General features: G+C 40.7%; 2 protein-coding genes across 3 annotated transcripts; one reads left to right on the top strand and one right to left on the bottom strand.

The window, feature by feature from the left end:
• Positions 1-1,307: 1,307 nt before the first annotated feature.
• Positions 1,308-8,283, top strand: cnot7 (CCR4-NOT transcription complex, subunit 7). 2 transcript variants are annotated; one of them, XM_073487049.1, is made up of 7 exons: positions 1,308-1,475; positions 2,465-2,588; positions 2,672-2,865; positions 3,076-3,237; positions 4,921-5,065; positions 5,153-5,263; positions 6,635-8,283. In XM_073487049.1, exons 2-7 carry the CDS (start codon positions 2,472-2,474, stop codon positions 6,764-6,766), a joined length of 861 nt encoding a protein of 286 aa, XP_073343150.1. In that variant the 5' UTR covers positions 1,308-1,475; positions 2,465-2,471; the 3' UTR covers positions 6,767-8,283. The 2 variants fall into 2 exon arrangements, with proteins under 2 accessions (XP_073343150.1, XP_073343151.1); XM_073487050.1 differs by lacking the exon at positions 1,308-1,475 and adding an exon at positions 1,484-1,707.
• A 1,234-nt stretch (positions 8,284-9,517) lies between these two features.
• On the bottom strand, positions 9,518-22,944 carry zdhhc2 (zDHHC palmitoyltransferase 2). Its single transcript, XM_073487048.1, has 13 exons — positions 22,818-22,944; positions 18,699-18,725; positions 17,003-17,097; positions 16,137-16,257; positions 15,903-15,972; positions 15,771-15,803; positions 13,763-13,883; positions 13,279-13,411; positions 12,528-12,654; positions 11,015-11,107; positions 10,038-10,153; positions 9,832-9,912; positions 9,518-9,581 (listed from the first exon to the last, which is right to left on the bottom strand). The coding sequence occupies exons 1-12, from the start codon at positions 22,942-22,944 to the stop codon at positions 9,872-9,874; spliced, it is 1,104 nt and encodes a 367-aa protein (XP_073343149.1). The 3' UTR covers positions 9,518-9,581; positions 9,832-9,871.
• Between the last annotated feature and the right edge of the window lie 4,457 nt (positions 22,945-27,401).

Raw genomic sequence — 27,401 nt, 5'->3', positions numbered from 1 at the left:
CTGCCGTTTTCTCGAGATCTCGAGATAACGAAACTTTGTTTTCCCGAGATAACGATATAATTAATTTGAGATCTTGAGAAAACGATAGTGTAGTATATTAAATCATTGCAGGAAACATCATTCAGTGTAGCAATGTCAGAGGAGCAGGAGCATATCGATCACCGCGTCACTTATCTTTTCAATCAAGGCCTGACACAGGCTGAAATAGCATTATGCCTTGCTATTACAGATAATATACACATTAGTGTGCGTAATCTAAAAAGACGGTTAGCAAGGCTTCAGCTATATCGGCGGCACAATCTAAGTGAGCCTGATGTCGTCGTTAACTACATAGCTGACCAGCTATGAGGTCCGGGGCGTCATAATCAGGCCTATCATATCACAGTCATTATCTCGAGATCTCGAATTAATTATATCGTTATCTCGGGAAAACAAAGTTTTGTTATCTCGAGATCTCAAATTAATTATATCTTTATCTCGGAAAAACAAAGTTTTGTTATCTCGAGATCTCGAATTAATTATATCTTTATCTCGGAAAAACAAAGTTTTGTTATCTCGAGATCTCGAATTAATTATATCGTTATCTCGGGAAAACAAACTTTCGTTATCTCGAGATCTCGAGAAAATTATCCCGTTATCTCGGGAAATGGCAGTTGTTATTTCGAGATAATAACTCGAGATATCGAGAAAACAAATGAAATTAACTCGTTATCACGGGAAAACGAAGGAAATAAAATGTATGAATGCATGGCCCTTTAGGACTTCCGCACATATGTACTAAAATATGCTGCAAATAATAATTATATGGAAGCCCATTTCTCTTTTTTTTTAATGTCCATTGTGAGTCATAATAAAGTCGAAATTATAAGATTAAAGGTCATAATTATAACATAAGAAGTTTTTTAATGGTGAGATAAAAAAAGTCATAATTGTGCTAAAAAGTCATGATTATCACACAAACAGTTGAAATTATGAGATAAAAAGTAATAAATATTGTATAAAAAGTTAGAATTATGAGTTAAAATATCGAAATTACAAGATTAAAAGTAAAAGTCATGGCAAAAAGTCTAAAAAGTAGAAAATATGTGAGTACAAGTCCATTCTAAGGTAAAAAGTCGAATTACGAGATAAATAATTTTTTTTACAGATTTTTTCCCCCCTTTTGCTCAGTTGTGTTTGAACACAGTACTGACATGTACCCACCTCCCCTGTCAGTGAACACTGCAGCAGGCTCTGGACGAACAGGACGTGGGCCACACGGCACATGCATACATACGCACGTGACGTTCCTGCTGTACGTGATGACGTCGTGTTGTAGGCTCAGCTATGATGGCAGCCGTAGGTTGACATCGAAACATTACTGAATATAAACTATTTAAAAGTTAGCGGAAAACCCCCGGCGCAATAACGTAGAGCAAATTAACATTTTTCAGATAGCACACACTTAAAACACACACCGGCCGGTTTGGGGAACGGTAAGTTCACGGAGCTACTGTGAGCTTTGCAGTATCAAAGTGGCGCCGAGTGTGTCTGTGTGTGTGCTGCTAGTTACTACATGCCTCTGTCATATGTCTGCCACACTCCTGTTCATCTGTCGAGCGAACTGTCTACCTTGAGAAGAGTGTTGAAACTGTACACAGCCCTCCCACCTGAGAGCCTCCACTGTCCTGCTCCTGTTAGCTGTCTGTAGCCTGCTAACTGCTACAGGTAACCTAGCTAGCCCCAAGTGCTGCTGGAAGCTGCCTGCGACGAGCTAATGTTAACAGCAGCAGCAGCAGCAGCAGGCACGTCCTGCATATCTTCAGTAGACAGCTGCTGCTATCATGTCTGTTTGTATTAATGCAACGTGTTCATCTCAGTCAACGTGAAGTCTCCTCTGAGGCTGAATTAGCGTCCCCAAATGTTGAGACTGACATTGACATATCTGTGCCTGGGCAGGTTGTATTTCCTGCAGTAACGTTATATAGTTAGCCAAATGGTTTGTGAGCTCTTCTTTGGTATCTTGAGATCATGTGTTGTATGCCTTTGTCCTTCCACCTATTATCATTAGGGCTGTCACAGGTCAGCAGATTGTAGATCAACAATTAATCAATTAGTTGTCAACTATTAAATACATTGCCAACTATTTTGATAATTGATTAATCAGTTAAAGTCATCTTTAAGTAAAGAATCTCTGGTTTCAGCTTCTTACGTGTGTAAATGCTGTCGTTTCTCCTGAATGACAGTAAACTGAATATATTTGGTTTGAAGAAGACATTTGAGGATGTCGTCTTGGCCTTTGGGAAGCCCTCGTTGACATTTTCCACAATATTCTGACATTTTATAGACCAAACTAATCCATTACTTTAGAAGAAAAGATAGATCTACGATGAAAACATTTATAAGTTGCAGCCCTAGCTGATAGATCTATGAACCAACTGTCATAAAGCTTCTTTGTTTGCATTTTTCTCTTTGCATGGTGAAGTGGCACTATGCCCGCAGCTACTGTGGATCACAGCCAAAGAATATGTGAGGTTTGGGCCAACAACCTGGAGGAGGAGCTGAAGAGGATCCGACATGTCATCCGAAAATACAACTATATTGCTATGGTGAGTTGTGCTCGTAGAGGGCAGAAGCTGTCCGATACGAGCAGATTTCTGCTGTGCATAATGAGTTGTCTGTCTTCTTACAGGACACCGAGTTCCCAGGTGTAGTAGCCAGACCGATTGGAGAGTTCAGAAGCAACGCCGACTATCAGTACCAGTTACTGCGCTGTAATGTGGACCTGCTCAAGATAATCCAGTTGGGCCTCACGTTTATGAACGAACAAGGGGAATACCCTCCAGGAACATCAACATGGCAATTCAACTTCAAGTTTAACCTCACGTAAGATAACTTTTGTGTTTCTCTTACATATTTTCAGTTGTTGAGGACAGAGGACAGTTGAGGACAAAATTGAGAGCTTTTTCAACTGCATACACTGCAGAGCACAACACCTCAGAATCCGCTTACAAAATCATGATTATGACATTCGATTACTGCTTTCACACCCACTTGATTGTCTTTCATAACAGTATGACATGTGTTTGTCATCAGAGAAGACATGTATGCACAGGACTCCATTGAGCTCCTGACCACTTCAGGGATTCAGTTCAAGAAGCACGAGGACGAAGGCATCGAGACGCTGTACTTCGCAGAGCTGCTGATGACATCAGGAGTGGTGCTCTGTGATGGGGTCAAGTGGCTGTCTTTTCACAGGTATTCTGCCAGTGTAGCTGTTTTTGTATGCAGTCAGTTAGTTTTGAATTGTGGCAGCTACACTGTAGACCGCTGCATAGCAACAGGAGTCATATTCATTGGAAAAATGTACAGAAATTACAAATTCTCTCCCCATCTCTCATAGGTTTTCACTCATTGCATGTAAAGGTCTTTTCATGCTGCACTTAGCCCAGGGCTAAAATGATTCTTAGAGCAGTTTAAGCCCCTGACCAACACTGTGTCCTAACTGCATGCAACACAAGTGAGTATAAGCGACAAAATTAGCTTTTAATATTGTTGTCATTGTTTCCTATTGGAGTCTCCTGGCTGCAAGTTACGCAGTCTTGCTGTTTTGAGCCGAACGCCCTGTTTCTATTTCCACTACTCGCATTGAAATGTGACAATGAACAGTAGATTAATGAAGTAGAAATGAGGAGTTAACATAGATTTTAATGAACTTAGATTGTACAGTGCCACTCAGCCTTGCTTCCAATTTTGCCCAGTGGCCACTTGCGGTATTGTAGTGAAAAATTCCACTGTGGCCCAAAAAAGCATTTTCCCATAGTGCACCATTATAAACAACAGTCTGTAAAACTGTTGACAGGAACCCTTGAACTGCAAACAAGGTCAACTCTGACTCTTTGTACAACTTTATTTGAGCTGAGAAATTGAAAAAACATGACATCATCACTATGTAAAGTCTATGGCGGAGCAGGAGCTCGTAGCTAGGGCCAGCAGTGGAAACTCTACTGCACATGAGCCACATAACCAGGAAGTAAACCTGGAAGCTAGAAAACTTTCTTGACATATGCACTGGGCGAGCAGGAATGTATGTGTAAAGGGGATAGGTTATCCCAGGGCCAGGAATATGCAGTGTGAAAAGCCCTTCAGTTAATTAACAAGCACTTATCAGAAACACACTGTGTTAATTCTGGTATCATGACTTAATGCTTTATTTAATGTTTTTTTTTTTCGTCTTTAAGTGAGAGGTTAGATGTTACGCCAAACTATGATCGTTGTCCTACAAACATGATAAAACAGGAAAATGTCATGTTAAAACTAAAGTAAAATGAACACTTGTTGTTTATTCTGATCTGTAACTATAAAGCTACTTTTACCCAGTATTTGTTCTAAACTCTTCTGCTTAACATCTTCATGTCATACTGAGTTTCCCACTGTGTCACCATGACAAACTGAGGCCAAAGATAACCAGGCCTCAGAAAGTAAATAAAGCTTAGGCTTGAAACATTACTGTCATCTCTTCCAGGGTAATGGTTCGAGATTCATTGTATTGCTTTTTCTTGTGAATGCATTGTTTATGTTACTGGAGAAATAGTATGTTGTGAAAAACATGATCATCTTATGCATCTTTTTTCAGTTCCTAGTAGCCAATGACTAGTAAGACGCTTATTGTGAAATCAAAATCCTGAATCACAAGGTCTTTTCTGGGATAATGGCTTCGTGTAGTTTCTTGTCCTTGGATGTGTAGTATTCTTGTAGAGATGACACAGTGACAAGCATGTACAGGCGAACAATCCAGTCATCCTGTCCTTAATTATCTCTGTGTCATGGCAGATTGGGAGTGATAGTCTCTTGAAGCCTCCTACTGTGTGTTCGTTAAAAACAAGGTTAAACACTGTGCGTGTGTTTGCGTCTGTGTGTGTGTGTGTGTTTGTGTTGCAGTGGCTATGACTTTGGATACCTGATCAAGATTCTGTCCAACGCTAACCTGCCTGAGGAGGAGGTGGACTTCTTTGAGATTCTTCGCTTGTACTTTCCAGTCATTTATGATGTCAAGTACCTCATGAAGAGCTGTAAAAACCTGAAGGTATTTAAATCAATATTCCAGCAGGTAGCAGAGCTTAGTACCTTGTTTTCTCTGGATCTTCAGTAACTGAGTGTGTTTTGTTTTCAGGGCGGGCTGCAGGAAGTAGCTGAGCAGCTGGAGCTGGAGAGGATCGGACCACAGCATCAAGCCGGCTCCGACTCTTTACTCACAGGCATGGCTTTCTTCAAAATGAGAGAGGTACGCTCCAAAAGTCAGACAGAGGAGATCTGTTGTAGGAATCTGATGAAACTCAAACCTCACTGAGCCAAAGTGTTACGTAAGCCCCTTTCACACCTGCACCCCTTAATCCAATGGTAGTTCTAACAGGTAGGTCTCGTGTGTGAAAAAAGCACCCTGGCAGTGGTGGCAGTACTCAAAATCTGTACTCAAGTATCAGTACACTTCCATTACTGAAATATTACTCAATTACAAATAAAACTGCTAAAGTAAAAGTACAAAGTATTCTTCTCAAACACTACTTGGAGGATTAGTTACTCTTTAATCATCAATTTTAATGCATTATCAACAGCAGGCATTCACAGGGGTTTCTGTTTCTCCTAATCTTCAGTCTAAATGACTCCCAGCTCCTGCTCTGTTCATCTCAGTGGTCACGGTCACCTCTCCAACCATCATTTTAATGAAACGTGGTTAAAAAGCTTGATCAGATCATTCTATATGTACGTTTTTTGCCAAATATGGCGTGAGCATGCAGCTCTTTCCTTAGATAGCACATATATCCGAATGAAGCCGTGAGCGACAATAACATAAGAGGCACCAATGTCCGACTAACAGGATGCCATCATGCCAGCAATGTTACTATGTTAATATTAGAGCCCGACCGATTTATTAGTTGGCCAATATTATCAGTTGATATTATCATTGCAAAAAATGTGTGTATATCGGCCCGTTTTTCTCTCGAGTATCGCTCAGCTAGAAAAGGGCTTTAGAGTCATCAGGCAAGGCCTCAGACCAATATTTGCAGATGATTGGATCAGTTTTTAACCAACAATCTGATGAATATAAGAGCTCTTTTTCACAGAAACATTGTAAACCTTAAATGAAATATCAGCATCAGTCTGAAATGGCATTTTTGCCAATGTGACAGGCAAGTAAGATGAAGCACGCCACACAAATTAAGGCTAAGTAGTGTCTTATTTTGCCCACTGACTGTACATTTTGAAAAGCATTGTACGTCTTCATCTGCCAGTAAGAGCAAGCTTAATAAGATGTTAATTCCATTACTGGAGAGACTTGATGTTCTTTGCAATTAGGTGGACAGCTGTGCATATACTGGCATCAGCAACTGGCCAAAATGAGTCGGAAAATAACTTTGTAATAAACATTGTGACTCTCTAAGAGCTATCCACTGAAATGTGAACATTTCCGATAAACTACTTTTGTAAGGTGAGCTTCCGAAATGCTTTGCAAGGCTGACATGATGATGCTATCATCAGCATAATACTCGATGTGTCTATGCGTCTATCTAACAGTTCCAAACAAATTGAATTATGATGCACTTTATAATATGATATTAAAACATCTCCTGTATTTTTTCTATTTGTCCCACAGATGTTCTTTGAGGATCATATCGACGATGCAAAGTACTGTGGTCACTTGTACGGGCTGGGCTCCGGCTCGGCCTACGTCCAGAACGGAACGGGGAACGCTTACGAAGAAGAGGCTAACAAACAGCAGTCGTGACATCACTCTGAAACTTTCCCATCCTGCGGTTCAACGTGCACAATCAGTGTGGCACTGAAGCCAAGCTTCGCCAACCGGATGATAATAATGGAAGAACACAGAACATACACACATCATTTAGCAAGCTTCTTCTCATAGGCTCTGCTCACCTTAACTGAATATGATGGTCATAAAAAAAAAACCCCACAGCTGTCCTCCTCACACATGCCCCTGATGGCTGCGTGTGTGTGTGTGTGTGTGTGTGAGTTTAGTCTTTATTCCTACGAAGCATTGTAGGTAGCCTGGTTGGATCAGTTCACTTTAACATGCTTGAAAAGATGGGATTTTAGTTTTCCTAAAATGTTCTGTAGAAAAATGTTTTGCACTTTAAAGCTCTAACCTGATTTTATATGGAAAGCTGTTTCTGGTGTCTCTCTCTTTGTTGCCTTCTCTAAGTTCCAGTTTTACATTGTGAACATGTAAACCTGTACTATCACAACAGCCGCTCTCACCACGCTCAGCCTTAATATTAGCAGCATTCTTTTTCTTTTAAACTTTATTTTATTGTGCTGGTTTTCTGAGATTGAACAGATTCAGAAATAAGTCATCTGATCTCTTGTATGATGATGAGAAAGGGAGCTCTCAGTGAGTCTGTTTACGTGCACATGAATATCTCATTGAAGTTTTTTTTTTCATTTGTTCATATAAAGATGTTATAACGACGTGAATAAGCTCTAATCCCACTGTGAGTAGCCTTTAACAAGCTGGATTATTTTATTTATACGTAGATGGTATACTAAAACAAGTGAACACCATTTCCTTTTTGTATTTATTATGCTGAGATATATATATATATACAGTTGGTACTAGATGCATACTCTTCAGTGGAGGAATGCGGATTATTTGTGCATGTAAACACCCTCATTGATACAAGCACACATGAACACATCACCGCTCTACATGGTCCTGCGCTGATTTCAACCAAATTCACCAAACCTTAAAAAAAAAAGTGTTTAAAAAACAAAACATTCTCCTGCTGTAGGAGCCACTGAGGTTACCCTTAACTACTCTGTTGAGAGTACATTTTCATTTTTAATTGAATTGAAGGTTTTGTGGAGTTTTAGTGTTAACAAAAGAAGAAAATACTTTTAACCAGTGGGTAAAAAAATGACATGGCCTTATTTTAAACATGCATCTTTCTCTTCCAGTTCATTTCACATGTAGTTCTGGCCTTCTGGATGACTTTTTTTTTTTTTTGTATTGCTTTCCAGTTCATTCATGCTGCGTAGAACAGCCGCATGTACTAAAGAGTTTGAATAAATGCTGTGTTGTTGAATAGTATCCTGAACTTCCATAGGTGTGTGTTGAAGTGTAGGTACTTATTAACCTCCCTAAAACTGACAACTGAAACACTTTTCCTTCTCCCTGCAGCACATCTTTCACACTGTAAAGGAGCAAAAGAAGAATATGCAATATATACAAAAGGATTGTTTTTAGATTATTTTGTAAATAAAGGCTTGAAACTTTTCTACCGTAAAGCGCTCTTGGCCATTACATCTCTTTAATGACTCGAAACTCCTCCAGATGTGCAATGAATAAAGAGGCTGAAGATGAGCTCATTTTATTCTTATAAGGCATCACAACTGTACAGTACATTACCTCACACATCCATATTGTCTCTTGAGAAGAATAGAAAAATATAGATTGACACCGACTGTCACCATGGAGTTTTTTTTTTTTTTTTTTAAACAAGCATACGTTCTTCACTAATTTTTGGTGATGATTCAATAATTTCCAGCCAGAGACAAGAACAGACAGAATCCACAAAAGGTGAAAATATACAAAGCAGCTGGAGCTGTTGGATAATTTTTTTTTTTTTTTGCTCTGAAGTTCATCCATGACACTGTGTCTTGAGATAGAAAAAAACTCCACAGTATCTGCTTTTAGATGGTGAACAGATCTGCAGCATTAACACAGAGACAATCGGGATGCTTTTGGCCGGCAGTTGGTTGTGTACTGTAGACTACCAGACAACAGTGTAGATATTTGGCAGAGGGGGACGCGCTCTGTCGCAGCACCAACTCTCAGGTGTTTCAATGTGACAGCAGCAACATCCTCACTCATGCTATAACGAGTCAAAAGAGCCCTTATTCAGATTACTAATTAATACTTTTTTTGTTTGTTTGTTTCCAAGCAAAGGGGAGAACATTTTGTGGTACATTTCACTACAACAGTTTGTGTTGACATCCTGAGATGAGAGCATGCATCATCTGAGCTTCATTGAAACTCAACATGGTGGATGGAAAACCTGCCCCCCCTCCCCTTCCAAAACATGAAACTTCACTGAAAAAAAATGGCTAAAGGAATATCAGTTACATCACATTAACACGATTACTAATCTATACTTAATGTGCAAACGTTTGGCAAACTCATAACATCGTTTACTTCATGTGCTAAGCTATGAACGTAACATAACTCTACTGTAACATACAAAAGCAGCTCAGATTAATAATCTAGTGTACGAAGTGCAAAAACATGTCTTCCATTTGCTGCTGTGCTTATTCATATACAAACAAAAGAAAGTGTGACAGTTGGAATGCAATATATTCATTTCAGTCCACTTGTTCTTTCAGACAGCAGCAGGAACTGTTGCTCATAACAATAACAGCAATACTGATGATAACAGTGGTTCATTTTCTCTGGTTTGTATGTGATATCAGTCGTGTGTAAACCTCTCAGAAGCGGTGTGCATGTATGGGAAACAACAAATACTGATGATGTCACCACCACGTCACATTCTGATAGGCACAAACACCGAGGAGGGGCCAGCAGAGACCTGTGGGGTGAGCACACACAGGGACGGATATTAATTTCATGTATGAATAGGTGAATACTGTGGAGGCCTATTTCTGCCAGTTTAAAAAAAAAAAAGGTATGAAAATTTAGCCTTGATTAAAAAAAAGAAAAATCTGATTATCTCATAACTTAACTTTTTTCTCATAATTATGAGATATTATTTATTTTAGTTCAAATGATAATTAAAAGATTTACTCATTAGAATACTGTCTGTATGACTGTAAACTTACTTTTCTGGGTTAAACGTGTCACCTCTATCTTTAACTCTGGTTACGCCTCATTCTCTATGGTCATCACTGGGTTGCTGGCACCTGAACACACACACACACACACACACACGGGGGGGGACATCCATCATTTAGAAAATGTAAAATCATTTGCACTTTGTGATAATGTTGGGAGATATGTAATTGAAAAGAGTGGAACATTATCTGACCCTTCTTGTCTTTGTCAGCTGCACTGTCACTCTCTGTCCAGGAGGGGGTGCTGGTGAGCAGTCGACTCTGAGACTCCCTCAGTGGCTTGGAGGGAAATTGGCGGCCCTCTGCTGCACTGGAAACAAACACACACACACACACACACACACACATATGAGCAGAGATGAAGCCAGGAATCATGATCCCTCAGGAGTATTTCTGGGCCCACATGCTTCTTTAAATAAAATAGCCCTAAATCCTGTAATCCTGTGATCTGAATGAGTCATTTAAAACTGCAGGGGGGAATTTCCTGCATCATTAAACCTATAGGGTTAAAATAAAAAACCCACTGGGAGCTGACTTGCCGTAACACTTTGCACTAAGGTACACAAAACTAAGGAGCGAGTATGGAATGACTCTTGATAAACAATAAATTATTAATGAGCAATACCTGAATTACTGTGATTTGAGGACCATATAGTAGATAATGATTAGTTACTTCATTAATGAATCATTAGGTAATGATTCATTCATAAATATCTGTGAATCAACATACAGACCACTTTCTTCATGAGTTGTTCTTGATTAACTATCAGCCAGCTGAGTGGCACAAACTAGTGACAACTCATTAAATACTCATTACCTAATCATTAGTTACTCCTTTTCACACCCTCAAGTGAAGTGAAACATAACACTGAGTAGTTAACAAGTGGACAAATTACTAATTAATTACAAATGACTTGATTACTAATTACTCTCATGAAGAAAGCAGACAATATTCACAGATATTAATGAACTGATCATTACCCAATGATTCAGTAATACAGTACCTGCCAGTCTGTTCTCCAGTAACTCATCATTATCTCCTGTATAGTCCTGAAGTCACAGTTATTACAGGAACCACTTGATAGTTAATAAGTAATTCCTGATTCATTCCTTACTCGCTCCTCAGTAACTACTCACATTTTTGTGTGTTACCACTTTTTTTCTTACTCACCTCTTGTTGGCAGGGTTGGAGCCAGTGGGCGATGAGGGCTGCTCTGGGTCCAGGTTCACCAGACATGTTGGGAACGAGCAACCGTCCCCTAAACTGGAAGACCAGCAGAAAACACAGATGATTGAACGGCTTTAAGTTTAAATGAGCAGCTGGTCATAAAACTGTTCAATGTAGATGACATTTTACACATCAATAGAATTATATGTTATATACGTTATTTTATGTATGTGGACATGATGGCCAGTAAAGACTTGGGATTATGTAAGGGGACAGTTCACCCCTAAATCAAAGACATATTTTTTCCTCTTAACTGTAGTGCTGTTTATCAATATAGACTGTTTTGGCTGTGAGTTAATGAGTTCTGGAGATATTGGCCGTAGAGATGCCTGAATTAATTATCTGGATGGCACTCGGCTTTTGGTGCTCAAAGCGCTAAATAAACATTTGAAAAACTAAATAGCAATGTTCCTCTCCAGATCACATGACCTGGCTACCCAAGATAATCCACAGACATTGTTGTGAGCAGTTTTATGTATGAACCTATTTCTCTCTACCGAACTCAACAGTATCACTGGGCAGAAGAAAGCGTTCATCTTCTCATTACAGGAGAGACTCGTCCCTGTGACAGCGCAGGATGTACAACACACATTGTAAACATTAATGGCCTTGTATGTGGATTGTAAACCATTAATGTTAGCTAGCCTCTTGTCCATGAGTGGATGCATTCTTCCTTCAACAAAATAAAATACAATACAAATACAATTCAAAAATAGTTCCTAGATGTGAAGAGACATTGCTGTTGAGTTTATTTATGCACTTTAAGCACCACAAGCCGAGTGCCATTTAGTTACACTATATTTGAGAGGCAGACATCTTTACTGCCAATATCTCCAAAACTCAACAATTCACACCCAAACAACCTAGATGGAAAGATAGCACTACAGGAGGGAAAATATGTTTTTTGATTTGGGGGTGAACTGTCCCTTTAATCTGAAATTTGTTTCAGTTACAGTCTTTTAATTTAAAAATGTAAAGTTCAGAGGTTTATGTTTTCATAATTTGACTGTAATAATCAAAAAGCTGTAGTCATAATAGTATTCATTCTGTCAGGATGAATTAATAATGTTGCAAAACTGGAGCTTCTGCATGAATCCTGAGTGGTGATGTTGTTGTTGTTTACTGAAGCTAATTCTCTCTCGTGTCCTTCGGGACTTTTCGCTCCTCCTAAATGAAACCATTTGTTTCAACTAGGAAACAAATCCCTGAGCTGAACGGTGACTTTACTCATTCAAGACTCTCTGACATCCTGAGTGAGATTATCTGACTTACGGAAACATTTTCTGAAGAAAATCTGTGCCATTGATTTCAATGATCTGTTTTTTAGGTCCTTGCCACACAACAGAGTTGTGGAGCCTTAAGTTAAAGACTTCAGGCTCCACAACTCCGTCTTTAACTTCAGGCTCCACAACTTGAAGTCTTTTCACTCATACAATGTGACAAAATAAGAGCCCACCTGGAGAAAACAGGAATGGGCCAGTATTTCACTTCGTCACCAAAGACCTGGCGGAAATTCTTACTGACGCCCAGACTGAAGCCGTTCTTATCTGTGCCGTGGCGAAACACTGGAGAGCGCACAGCCTCTGAGAGGACACATATGGAGAAGAAGATTCAGTCAGACATGAAGATGAATAAACACAGCACTCTCCCTCTCAGTCTTTATATTATTCAGACCATTAAAAGGAGCTCATTCAGACAACAGATCAACACACTCCTGCTGAATGGCTGCATGAATGGAACAATTCTGAATGAAAGTGTCTTTGTTGTGGAGGAAAAGCAGATCTCAGACTGTTCCACCATGTGTGACTTCTCTTCCTAGCAGTGTCTGTTACTAAGCTTCTTACTGCTCTGAGCCTTGTGTCTTTGCATTACACTGTAACGTACTCTTCTGGATAATCCACTCTCCTCAACTGACAGACAAAGTGTGCCACTGTGCACACATAATGAGAAATTGCTCCGTCTGATAACGGCCCAGAGAGGCTCATCAAATCACTGTGCTGATGAGGACGGTGACTGACGGTGGGAAAAATGCAATGAAACATCCTTCATCATTAGCGCAGGGACGACACTGTGCAAACTGTAGGCAGACCGACAGCAGAAACTCACCGTACACAAAGACGAGTGAGCTGCTGTACGACACGGGCTGTATAATTACTGCATCCGCAAACAGAACAAATACACACATGCACGAAGGCATGAACACCTACCCAGAGTAGATCTGTTCTTACAGACGAGCCAGCAGTGGTAGGTGAAAAGTGAAGCCAGGCTGACTGAAAACATGGAGGCTGAGAAGAACAGGAACAGGATGTGGAACTTGGCCTGAGTGTCTGGGAGTCCGTTCTGAGGGAAAACAACAACTGAACAATCAAACCAACTGAGTGAAAAAAGTGATGGCGGACTCTGAGAGGGATCTAAGACATTTCTACTCTAGAGGAGCTTACTGAACTGTTTCTACTGCAGTGTCACTAACTAGTTGGTTGGCTCATACCAGGTACTCTCTCAGACGGAAATGAGCTCTACCTCCAGCCTTGTGAAAAAAAATCAAACACCAGGTATTTAACACAGAATGCATTTTTTCAGATGACATTTCAGATTTGATTAGAGATATTTTGTCTCAAGCCAAACAATTTCTAATTAAAAAATACATAATATGATCAATGGTTCATGTTGTGGTGGACAAGCAAAACTTACCGTCCAAAATTTGATGAAGAATCGAAGATCTGTAGCAGTTATAAAAAGGCAGTAGAGTAGCGAATATGCCAAGAACAGCATGAAATACTTGTAGTTAGAGAATCCCACACAGTTGTTCACCCTGCAACAATAATGACAGGTCAGTGTAAGCATTAATACATGTTTAAGGATGCACTGATTTATCAGCCGAACATCAATAACAGCCAATATTCAACTGTTTGACTGTTGTCAGCGAATAAGATGAAGTTTACTGATAGCAGTGGCCGATGTTTGTCTGATGTGTAACATCAATTGTGGTGTACATTAATGGGCTTCTGGCTCATGACAGCTCTGCTATCAGTTTGTAAAGCTATGTAAGTACTACAAATTTTGTGTGGGTAGTTAAACAGGCTTTTGAAACAATTCAAAATGTTTTTTCTTGCGAAAGAAGGTTATATTAAAGATTGTTTAATAAATAAGTATGATTTAATTTTTTGGCTTTGAATACATAATAATTTTAGTTGAAAACATTCAAAAATTAACTAAAATTATCAAAAGAATGTGAATAAATAGCAGTTTTGACATTATGATGTTTATGTATTATGTTGTAGAGCAATCTACTTAAGTTAGCATGCTAACCTAGCCCAGCTAGCTCATCCCAGTCCAATGCTCCGGTGCCATGGGTGTAAACACTAACAGTCCCCTGGTCCCCGAGCTCCCAGTCTAGTCTTGCTCAGGTGATGTGTTGCACCCCATTTGTTTTGAGTGTGATTTTGACAGGTGGCAAATTCTTACATATTAGCACCTTTAAAAGATAGTTACTGGATAGATACTTTGTTTCACTGGCACAAAAGAGGGAATAAATGACAACAACAACAAATAAATGCATTTAAATAAACAGTGGTAACAGCCCATAATTTCACAATTGGTGCATCCCTACATGTTCAAAACTTTTCAAAATGCTGATATACAAGAGCAGCATAGCAGTAAATACTGTGGATGACTTTGTGGGTGAGTTGCTCCATCAAAATGTGACTGTAGCAGTAATATACAATGGAAAGTGCAGCCACTTTTCTGTTGTTGTCTATTGTCTATTGATTTATGTTTTGTAGATGTGCATACAACTGTTTTTCGATTTTTCAGCCTGTTTGCGTGAAAAACAGGTAAATACATTCAAACTGGTCAACAGAACTTTACAGGAAAACGTTCATTCAGTAGGTTTGTTTCATGTGAATTAGAGGATCTGTTTTTTCAGCCAATCATGGGCCATTATTGTAGTTTAATTTTGTCTAGAGCAGAGGTGCCCACACTTTTTTCCTTGGAAACACCTATTGTATTGTATTTATTAAGATGCAAAATGGTTCATGGATCCCAAATTCTCTGTTATAAGTGTCCGCCGAGCATTTTACCTACCAACAGATTAATGATTTATATTAATATATTATAGTAATTATTTATTATAGAAGTTATTCATATTAACTTTATATTATAGTAACTTTTTAAAACTAGCTTTTTTTCCCTCTAGAAACAATTGGCAGGCCAAATACGACGCAGGCAGCAATTTTACTAAAGCAACAAACAACATGTTCACATCTGGCATGTTTGGAGATCATTACAGAATGATCCAAGTGCAAACTGACAAAATGACTTATTTTTATCTTCTTTTTTTCAATATATACATATCCCTGGTCTGAACACCAGACATGATAATCGCAACGAGAGCAGACAAACCAATCATGTTTGGAAAAATTACACAGAATGGAATCAAATTTGTTTTGTTTCCCTCTGCTGCCAAATTCTGTCATCTGGCAGGATGAGAGGTTACAAGTGTCAAACGCTGTCCTGTAAACAAGCTCTTTGTGCTAACATGTGATGTGTGTTTACAGGAGTATCACTGGGCAGAAAAACTCTTTTCCATGAAACCGTGAGTAGTGTGTAATTACAAAAATACAACACCATGTGAGTACACCGTCACAGATATTTGTTTAAAGTCCTGTTGCCTGTTTAATGAAAGAGTGCCACTACGTACCATGGGCAGTGGTGATCCATCTTCAGGATGCACCTGTAACACAACAGGGTCACAAGTCAGTGTAATTGAATCTCACTCCGCCTGCCAGAATGCAATATATACTGTGTGGTCTTTTCTCTATAGGAGCCATACTTATCACAGACTGAACAATGGTGACATCGATCAGGCTTCAGCAGCTGGCAGCGGTCACAGAAGCGGATTGCTGAGGAGACACAGGCAGTTCAATCACACAGCCGTCAGCAGCCTCTCCTAACACTTGACCACAGACTAACAAGGTGACGGGGGTGAAATGAGCTCTGAGGGCTGCACGTCAGTCTAGACCGCTCCTTGAGTTCCGCATCAGCAGCTGTGTGTACTGTACTGTACCTCCAGAGTTGGTGCGGGTGTAGATGGGCAGATCCTTGGCTATCCTCCTCAGGATCTCCTGCTGAGACTCTCCCCGATCTTCACGCTCCAGCAGCTCCTTGTCAGAGTAGGACAGGTGAAACTATGTGGGGCAGAACACAGAGGGAAGACAAACAACACCTGTGATTTATCAATAGCTCTGTCTGTGAGCAGGGCTGGTTTTTTCTAATGAATCATACCCTTACACATTTAAATTATCTGTCAGATAAGCTTCAGGCTGTGTGAGTGTCAATAACGCAGGGATGTCTGTTAGTGTGAAGCTGCAGCTCAGTAGGCAGTGAAGGGTGTATCTGTATCTTCCATTTGTTTTGTTTCTTTCTTCCCCAGCAGGCAAATGGGAGCAAAGCAGCACAGAGCTGCGATATTACTTTCAGCCACTCAGGCGATTTATGATTGAACACTGGAAACAAATAACTCAGATGATAACAAACAGTGCAGCACACATGAAATTTGACTTTTATTACAATCTCAAAACCTCAAGTGATCCAGCGATCACGTCTCATAAAGGAAAGCTTTCATATGAATCATTGCTGCATGCGTGCGTCGCCTCAGTTCAAACTGAAATGCAATGGTGGCTTTTCTCTGAGTGTCCTCTCTAAGACGCATACATGTGTGTGTGTGTTGAGCCTGCAGAGCAGAAGTGCTGTGGTCAGGATCAGAGCCATTACAGTGCAGAGCAGCTCCAGGCACTTCCACTGGAAAGTATTATTAGTCTAAATGCAGCGTTCAATCACACAGGGAGGCTGTAACCTACATCTGCACTTCCCACCATGCCTCATCATCGTCGCAGCCGACAATAACGCTGCGTCGGAGTCAGACACACTCACCTCCTTCAGGGGATTCATGGGCTTGGTGAAGATGGTTTGCCAGTACGCCCACACAAACATGATGAAAATGACATGGTACACCAGCAGGTATACAACTGCAAGCAGAGAAACATAAACAAGTCCTCAGCAGCAGCACCTCTCATCGGCAGTGTGCTTTTAACCATTTACTCAGAGTTTACACCTTCAGTGAATATTAAAAATAGTGTTGTGATTCAGTGTGTTTACACTTGTTTTCACTGGCAGGTGAACAATATTCAAAATATTGTATCATTATCATCCACTGTAGTTGATAACTCAGCATTGAGATTAATGTGACAATAATTTCTTACACTTGTGGGACAAATATTTATGTATCTGAATGTCTGTTTTGTGTAACTGCAGAACATCTACACTACATCTGACAAAGACAGTGAAGTTTACATTTTTCATTTTGTTCTCTATTTTGCATGATAAGGCATCAACAGTGCCTGATGATGCATATTCCTAAATGCTAAGGTTAGCATCCTAACCTCCACACAATGACATTGCAAACATGCTGATACATTATTATGAATCCCACCACAGTTCTCGCAAGACCCGCCCTACTCCACCTGTGATTGGTTGGCTTTGGTGGTCGCATTCTCTATGCTTGACTCAAACTGTTAACTCACACAGTAGCTCTGGGGATGTCTGTTTTTCTTGCAGTGGTTTGTGAGCTGTAGTTGTCTCGGCAAACACATCAACCAATTTGGCTGTCACAACTGCAGGCTGACCTGCCAGCCAAGCGGCAGGACAGCCCAGCAGCACCCTGACCTGCGGACAGCTGGCCTGTCTGCTCCACCTAACAAATGCTGAGAGATGCTCTTTTAGTGAAGAGCGGCTCCAGAGGATGATTGACCCAGAGAGGAGCAGCAGTAGACCTGAAAAGAGGCCAAAGAGGTCGGTGTGTTTACCTGCAAAACTACTGCTTATGAACAGCCAAGAGAAAAACACACATTACTAGAGCTACTGCGTACAAAGCCGAGAACTGCAGTGGGATCTATTACAATGCCATGCTGTTGTTTCGTAGGTTTAATGGTTACCATGTTCCCCTTAGACTAATGAGAATTTTTTTTTAGTTTTGCAGTTATTTGGTGAGATTTTCATCTGATAATGGCACTAGATGAAAAGTCAGTGGGCCACCAAAGTGATTAAAATTCATCCTGAGGGGAATATGAATGTGCGTCCCCAAAATTCATGGCATTGTTACTTATAGATGTCGAGACATTTCAGTCAAAACAAAAAATGCGGACCTCAAGTCAGATACACAAAACGTCAGGAGAATCAATCCTCTGGGGACCATGAATGTTTGTAGGTAATTGTATATAGTTGTTGAGATATTTCAGCCTGGACCAACATGATTCACTGACAGACTGACATTACCATCCATAGAGGAATGCTGCTCGCAAAATTAATCATAATTAATCTTTTTTGTCGTTGTCTTCAATGCATCTCTAGACTGAGTGGAAACAAAACACCCACTGTATAAACGCCTGCATTTAAATACAGATCCAAGGTCATGAAAAACAAATGTATGACACTCTGATTCAGGCTGATTATTCTGTTTTGATGTGGGCTGCCTCTGCACGGACGGAAGGCTGCAGATCTCAACGTCTAACACATACAAAACAACTGCAGACCCTTAAGATTCCTCTTAATGTTAAACAGCAGCACTTACCCTTTTCTCCTGTGTCATCGATGGACTCTGAAAAGGTAAAAATGAAAAGACACAGTCAGGTCTGTGTAAAAGATGGTGAAACACACTGTGGGGCATGTTTACAATATTCCCAAATTTCAACATGCAAGCACAGGGACCTCCTTCACATGGAGCAATGTCCATGACTGACAGCAGTGTTTGAACTCAAATTAGCAAAACTGAAAATTTGCTGACTCTGCAAACCCTTAATGCCAGCGCCCAATACCACACCAGTCACAAAATCAATATACAGCAAACTCCCAGTCAAATAGTTCGACTCATTGTTCCTCTCATGTAGATAAGCATTACTGTGCATCGACAAAAAGCATTGAAAAACAGCACGAGCATCCTGCACAGTTTGTGTGTGTGTGTGTGTGAATGCTGACAACTGCAACAACTCCCACAGCTGCTGATTGAAGGCTGACATCAGCACATACACACTTGATGAGCACCTTCACAAACACACACCTAAAGGTCTGCACCCGAACATGAAGACAGACAAGTGGACACCTGTTGGAGGAATAGCTGACGCTGTTTTTTTATATTTGTCCTAATATCTAAGCAATGATTAGCTGAGCATACAGAGTCATCCATCTTGAGTAATTAGCCAACACACACACACGCATGCATGCACACAGCAGGAACTGAAGAAAGGTAAGCCAAGGAACTGAATCAAGGCATGCAGCCAAAAATCATGTGCATGCTGCCTTGCCAGCATAAAAGCCTGAGAGTCTGACGGTGAAGCATAAGTGTGTGAGTGTGATTAAGGGCATCTGCAAGTATGTACATCAATGTGTCTATGAAAGCATTATGGTCACTGCTGTACTCTGTTTCCATCTTTGAATTCCTGCTACATTTCCAACAAAACACAAATAAGACCACCTGATTTCTCATTTTCAACAATCTTGAAAAAAGGGACCAACTGTTCAGGGGCTGATGTTCGGTGCTTAAAAAGAAAGTGGGTCAACCACAGATTGCTTGGGGTGAATTATGTAAGCCAGACAATGGGATTAACTGAGCTGCCGAACGAGAGGTATCAGCTGACGATACGTTCACACAACTGTCCGTGTGTCTGTCTGCAAAGCACATGCTGGCCCCCGAGCAGCCGCTGTCCTGCCCCGCTGCTGCTGTTTTCATCTGTCTGTCCCTTGTGACCCGAATGCATCACAAATTCGCTCTTGTTCTGCAGAATACCAAACAAAATGGTTTATTGAAAAAAAAAAAGAAAAGAAAGAAACGCCTGACCAAACAGTGATTTTGCTTTTCTGTCACCCTAAAGTACTGAAGGACGATATGCCAACGAGCGGGCAGCAGAGACATGGCGTCCTGTAACTCTAGACGAGGTTCATCCTGGGACAGAAGCTGGCAGGACTCTCTGGTGAACAGAGGTGGCTCTAGAAATGTTTGAGTGAGGGGTAGATTTAAAAAAGGAGGACATTTATAAAATGAGTAGAAATGTGTTTAGACTCAACTGTAAGGCTCTTGGCAAGAATAAACTGCACATTCATTCATTCATTAATAGCTACATAGTTTTCTTAGTGTAATAAACGAATGCTAAACAAACACATTTTCAGACATTATACCATGAAATAATATCAATAAATAGCTTCCATTTACTATAATAACACCAAAAAGGCCACATCCACGGATGGATCATGAGAAAATGGACTTCTGGACTCAGTAGTTTTTGTCTCCTTGTAGTCGTTTTGTGTTGTAGTTTTGCGTCTCTTCTTTGTTGTTCCTTTGTGATTGTTTTGCTTTCTCTGTGTGCTCACTGTGTTCGTTTTGTGTCTCTTTGCAGTCGTTTTGTGTCCCACTGTGTTTGTTTTGTCTCACTGTGTTCGTTTTGTCTCTCTTTGCGGTCGTTTTGTGTCCCATTGTGTTTGTTTTGTGTCTCTTTGCGGTCGTTTTGTGTCTCTTTGTGTTTGTTTTGTGTCTCTTTGCAGTCGTTAAGTGTCTCTTTGTGTTCGTTTTGTGTCTCTTTGCAGTCGTTTTGTGTCTCACTGTGTTTGTTTTGTGTCTCTTTGCAGTTGTTTTGTGTCACACTGTGTTCGTTTTGTGTCTCACTGTGTTCGTTTTGCGTCTCTTTGTTTGTTTTGTCTCTCTTTGCGGTCGTTTTGTGTCCCATTGTGTTTGTTTTGTGTCTCTTTGCGGTCGTTTAGTGTCTCTTTGTGTTTGTTTTGTGTCTCTTTGCAGTCGTTAAGTGTCTCTTTGTGTTCGTTTTGTGTCTCTTTGCAGTCGTTTTGTATCTCACTGTGTTTGTTTTGTGTCTCTTTGCGGTCGTTTTGTGTCACACTGTGTTCGTTTTGTGTCTCACTGTGTTCGTTTTGTCTCTCTTTGCGGTCGTTTTGTGTCCCACTGTGTTCGTTTTGTGTCTCTTTGTGTTCGTTTTGTGTCTCTTTGCGGTCGTTTTGTGTCTCACTGTGTTCATTTTGTCTCTCTTTGTGGTCGTTTTGTGTCTCTTTGTGTACGTTTTGTGTGTCTTTGCAGCTGTTAAGTGTCTCTTTGTGTTCGTTTTGTGTCTCTTTGCGGTCGTTTTGTGTCCCATTGTGTTCGTTTTGTGTCTCACTGTGTTTGCTTTGTGTCTCTGCGGTCGTTTTGTGTCTCACTGTGTTTGTTTTGTGTCTCTTTGTGGTCTTTTTGTGTCCCATGGTGTTCGTTTTGTGTCTCACTGTGTTTGTTTTGTGTCTCTTTGTGGTCGTTTTGTGTCTCACTGTGTTCGTTTTGTGTCTCTTTGCAGTCGTTTTGTTTCTCTTTGTAATCATTTGTGTCTCGTGGTCTTTATCACCTCTTCGTGGTTGTTTTTTTTGTCTTTGGTTGTTTTGCATCTCTTTGAGATCATTTTACATCCCAGTGTGCTTGGTTTTCATTTCTTTAGGATTGTTTTTCATCTTTTTGTGGGTGTTTTTATTTCTTTGAAGTAGTTTTGTGTCTCTTTGTGGTTGGTTTTTTTCTTTATGGTTATCTGATTTTTTTTTTGTGGTCATTTGAAAACAACACATGTTAACAGTCAGTTCACAAAGAGGTTCTGGTCCAGCGGCCCTGGGTCTGTTCCTGGAAGGTTCTTTCAGTAATTCATCCATGATACTAAGAAGCTAACCACCTATCACCCCCCCCGCCACCTCTCTGGCCACACCTGTGCTGGTGAACCCAGTGATGCTGTGACTCCTGCAGCAGTCTCACTGATCAGGAGTAAAGACAAAGTTAAAGGTGTAAACTTTCAGCTGGACAGCATGTCTGGCTAAATTTGGAGAAGATCAGACTGACAAACAGCCAGAACATCAAACCCTCCCTCCCTGTGTTTTCCTCTGTTTGGTCTCATTAAACCATCTCCATTTCATCCCCCTTTCTGACAGAGGAGATCTGCTTTCCTAGTGGTCTGACAAGCTGCCAAATGAAGCACATGAGTAGGCTGCCGAGACTCCTCTGAGACATCCTAGAAACCATTACTCACTATCCAGGTCAACTTTGTGTTCACCGTTCACCAAGGAGGCTCGCTGTCTGTAAACGCACCATCAGGAAGGAGGCAGGCCCGACTCAAAGCCATTACAGAAAGACTTTGTGCCAACAGATAATGCTGCTGGTGCTGTGGTGGATGGTAACAATTCAGATAATGAAGCTCTGCAACTACATGAGCCTGAAGCTATTACAGTAAGTCTTTAAGATAGTGCTGATAGAGTGATAGTGGAGGAGTCAGATAATGAATGGTCTAATCCTGCACTGTACATCCCCCTTCACAATAAAAGCAGGTCAAACATTTCTAATTCTGTCTTTGTTATCAACACAAATATTCAACTTGTGTTTTTCAGGCACAATTGCCACTTCCTTGTGACAATATGCTGACAATTCCTGGTTGAACTGTTGTTGTCATGTGACTGTCACTGTCCACACACTGCATAAACAACAAGACAGCCTCCTGCATCCACACAAAAAAAATCAGCCTGGACCACAAACTGCTGAAACAGAAATGTCTCCCCACCCCATCACCAAAAACACACACACACCAGCCAGCATTTCCCCCTCACACACACACACACACACACACACACACACACACACACACACCTCCTCCTCATACTACCCAGACAGCTGGTTTCTTACCTATGCAAAGCTGCAGAACATAGGCGTAGTATGACCAAGCCACTATGAGGGCGATGAACAGGACCGGGATCCAGTACAAAACTCTCTGACAGCCCTTCTTGATACTACGCGAGCCCGACGGTGCCATAGTCTAGGAGCGGATCATTTCTCGTGCGCAATCGTGTGTTACTCTCCCTCCCTCTCCCTCTGTGTGTGTGTCTGTCTGTGTGTAAGTGTGTGTATGTGTGTGTGTGTGTGTGTGTAAGTGTGTGTGTGTAAGTGTGTGTGCCCGTGTCTTCCTGTGTAGACTGTCACTGCATCGTAGCTCCGGCTCTGATCAGCCTAAACGGCAGCACAGACGCAACATCCTACCAGCCTCCCGCCCGCCACTGATGCTGCTGCTCCTGCTGCACTGCTCCCCTCTGATCGTCCTGCTCAGTCACTGGTACAGACTACAACAAAATATCAGACAGCTCATTCACACACACACACACACACACTCACTGACACACACGCGCGCGCAGGAGCGTCAGGACCGCCCCTGCTGCCTCCCCACAGGTTGCCATGACGTCCGCGGGATGCTGCAAGCCTGGCACATTTTTCACCGCGAGCAGATGGGTTCAATAAGTTCACACTGGCTGTGTTCAAACGGGGGTCTGCTCACACACACACACACACACACACACACACACACACACACACACACACACACACGCTGGAGACTCACACTCACCATAAAGCAAATCCTCACCTTAACATGTAACAACAGGCAGCCAAACACTCACCCATTTTTGAGTTTTATCAACATTTCTTACTCTTTCACCTCCTTGTATCACATTGTGGATGGTGCAATGTGACAATATCAAACTAGAATCCATCTGATGACTGTTAAGCATGCAGGCTATAATATGATTTGCTCGTGTCTGAGGGATTGTTGCCAGCATATTCTGTTCTCCCGTTACCTGACAGTGTAGGTGGAGGTCTGCAAGATCCACCTGCTTCCGCACCTGCAGAATATTTTGCAGTGCTGCTGCTCAATGCATTGTACAAGCCGCACTCTCCTCACCAACTGCTCTTTGCATCACATTTCACTTCCACTTTCTCCATGCAAAGGTCTTTTATATAAGTGGTGTCTGAATGTGAGATAGAGTTAGATTTAGGCTGTGATTTTCCACCTGTTGCCAGGTTTGTGGGTGGATGGCGTTCTGCAGCGAGCTAACAATATGCACCACAATGATAAAGCATCGCAGTCTTACAGTAAGGACAGATGGCTCAGCCACATGTCACAACTCAACCTGTTTCAGTGTTTCAGCAGACGAACATGGTACAACCAGTGGTAGAGGAAGTCATATCCTTTACTTAAAGGGTAACTCCACCAGTTTTACACATTAAAGTGTGTTTACAGGTCTTGAGGAGCTCTACTGCATATCTGGAAAAAGTAGTATAAAACCTTTTGTGGCTCCAGAGGAAGCTGCATGTAATCTGATAAACTGCCTCCAGTGATGCCACTCAGTGGCTAAGTTGGATTGTGGGTAATGTCAGAGGGAGGAAGTAACAAAGTACAAATACGTTGTTACTTTAATTAAGTAGATTTTTCAGGAATCTGTACTTCACTCGAGTATTTATGTATCTGACAAACTTTTACTTTTCCTCCCTAGATCTGAACACAAATATCTGTATTTTCTACTTCTTACATGTTGAAAACAGGCTTGTTACTGGATGGATTTGAGGGATATTGTCGATTATTTTTATTTTGTGTCATTGCCAGCGCCTTCCCAGCATCGCCAGACTGATTTCAACCAATCAATGCATATCACGCATGGCAGGCGTAGTGAGATGAAACAACGTAGAAGTAGCAGTGACAAAGGCAGCGACATGGATGAGACTTGACCGTGGCAACATTGCCGACGACACCGGAGCAGATTGTGAGAAGCAGGACATTCCCCACCCATGGCCTTATCTAAGTGAACTGTTTGAAGTATTTGGCTCCAAGAAATATTTTTTACTCTAACACTTTGAGTACACTTCAGAGCCTGTACTTTCTTACTTTTACTTGAGTAAAGAAGCTGAATCTGTATTTCTACTTGAGTGAAGAACGTGTGTATTTCTATCACCTCTGGATAATGTAGGCTCCAGGTTTTGAAAAGCAGTCCACTGGTGTGCATTGCACTTCTACAACACTGTTGGACTCATTATGGACAACAAATGATCAAAATCGATACAGCAGAGACACCGCCTTTATTATTCCACACATTTTTCTTCCTTTTTAAAACCTAGCGCCTACATTACCCACAACTTAGCCACTGAGTTACATCACTGGAGGTAGTTTATCAGATTACATGCAGCTTCCTCTGCAGCCACAAAAGGCTTTATACTGCTTTTTCACATATGCAGTAGTGCTCCTCAAGACTAAAAACTTTAATGTGTAAAACTGGTGGAATTACCCTTTAAGTAAAAGTCCTGCATTGAAAGTGTTAAAGTGTAATAAATAATAGAATAATCAGAAAAATGTACATAAAGTATTAAAAGTTGAATAGTTTTGGTGGAGCTCATTTTGAAGTATTTTTGTATAGGACTGTAACTAATGATTATTTTTATTTTGGATTAATTTGCTGATTATTTTCACCATTATTTGATTGATTGTTTGATTTCTGAAAATAATGTGAAATGTCATCATAATTACTGACAATTATCCCAAAGTGACACCATTACAACCTGTTATGTCCAACCACAGTCCAAACCTCAAAATGAATTTAAAAATTAGAAATTAAAATAATTAAAAGGAAAAACAGCAACTCCTCACATTTTTGAAGCTGGAGCCATATGCTCTGCATGATAAACGACTAAATGGATATCAAAATAGTTGTTAACTCATCTTCTGTCAATTGACCAATTCATTAATCAACTAATGGTTTCAGCTATACTTGAATAAACTGTTGGGTAGTTCATTTTATAACCAAAACATATTTTATGAGCTCATCATGTGCAAAAATCTCAATTTGTAAAGAAACTAGTGACTAAAGCTGTCAGATAAAAAAGCACAATATATCTAACCTGAAGTAGAAAGTGGCATAAAAATAAGACACTCAAGTGAAGAACAAGTTCCTCAAATGTCTGTTTAAAGGAACTTCTGTGTAGATGCCAGTTGTTGAAGGTCCCGTTACAATCCGCTCACATATGGCCAATTAAAACAAAGAGGGAGACCACACATAGTCTGTAAATAATGCAAAAGGTTTTAATTAACTAAATGAAATAAGCAATATAATTATGTCCATCAGTCGATCAGTATGTATGTGGAACACAGTATAGAAATAAATAATAATGTCAGTCGGCAGGTCAGGGCAAGAGAGTGAGAGGATCCTGCAGGTCTGATTTATAGCCACCTGAGCCCAGCCTGCTCAGGTGTGTTGCATCACTGATGAGGTCCCAGCTCCACCCATCAACTTCCTGAAACCAAGGAAAGACACAGCCAACAGAGGACAGAGCAGGACCAACCCTGAGGCCGTCACATGATTAATACATGTACATTTCTACAGATTGCTATCTAAAGTCGCTTTAAGTACAGTTCTTGAGTAAATGCACTTTTGTACATTTCACTGGATACATATTTTCTATTTACAACAACATATGGCGTGTCTAGCTGTAATATATGCAAATACGAGCACTGTGTTGGCCTTTATAGATATTTGGGGCCATTTTGAAAATGTTACAACTGACCCTGAGCTCCCTTTCACTGATTTTACATACGAGGATTGATTCACTTATCAGAGGAGTACTACTCAGCCTGTGAAAACAGCTGTATGATGTCTCCTGTGGCTCTGAAGAGCCCCTTTTAAAGTCTGAGAAAATACCCCTTGAGCCTGCTTCACAAACTTGTCGTATGGAATCTGAAAGATGTGGCCATTTACCAGCCGAGGGGGGACTAATAAAAGATGCCATCGAATTGCATTGTGGCAATTGTAGGATCCTGTGTGTTTTGACTTTCACCTCTAAAAGGGACAAAGAAGTCAGGGTATCACCGCCTCTGCAGCATCACTTTTGATCATTCTTTCTTTAATCTGTCTCTTGTTAAGTCCCCGAACTTTATGGAAATGCATCCCTTCAGACTCCCCTTCAGAGGATTGTTCCTAGTGGTGGAAACTACTGGTACTTACCATTGCATGGATATGATGGGCAAACAAGTGCAGCCATTCAATTATTTCTTTCACACAAAAACAGGTAAAGATCAGAAAATTCTATCATTAAAAACAGCTGTAACTTCCACTTTTCCCCACATTTCCGGGATCTTTTACCGAGTCCTTGATCTCCTTGATCTCACATCAAGAAGTGCAGGATTAGACTGCGAGACTGCAAAATATTACCCTGCTGAATTAATCATTTAAAGATTAAAAAAATGTCCCTGATTAAAGTCTTGTACACCCACACAGCCTTGGGTTCCTGATGATTAATACGGTTAATGATTTGCCTTTGGGTTGAGAAATAAAACAGCTAATTTATTCTTCTGTGCTCCCACCATCAGTCCAGTGTAGACACAAAGAAAAGGTTTGTCTGAGGCGTGTGATCATAACTGCTACAAAGCAAGACATGTTGGCCTGTGTGCGAGAG

The sequence above is a fragment of the Pagrus major genome, chromosome 18 (genome assembly GCF_040436345.1).
Source record: "Pagrus major chromosome 18, Pma_NU_1.0".
NCBI lineage: Eukaryota > Metazoa > Chordata > Actinopteri > Spariformes > Sparidae > Pagrus > Pagrus major.
The sequence above is the reverse complement of the archived record's forward strand: the minus strand, read 5'-3'. Positions and strand labels throughout refer to the sequence as shown.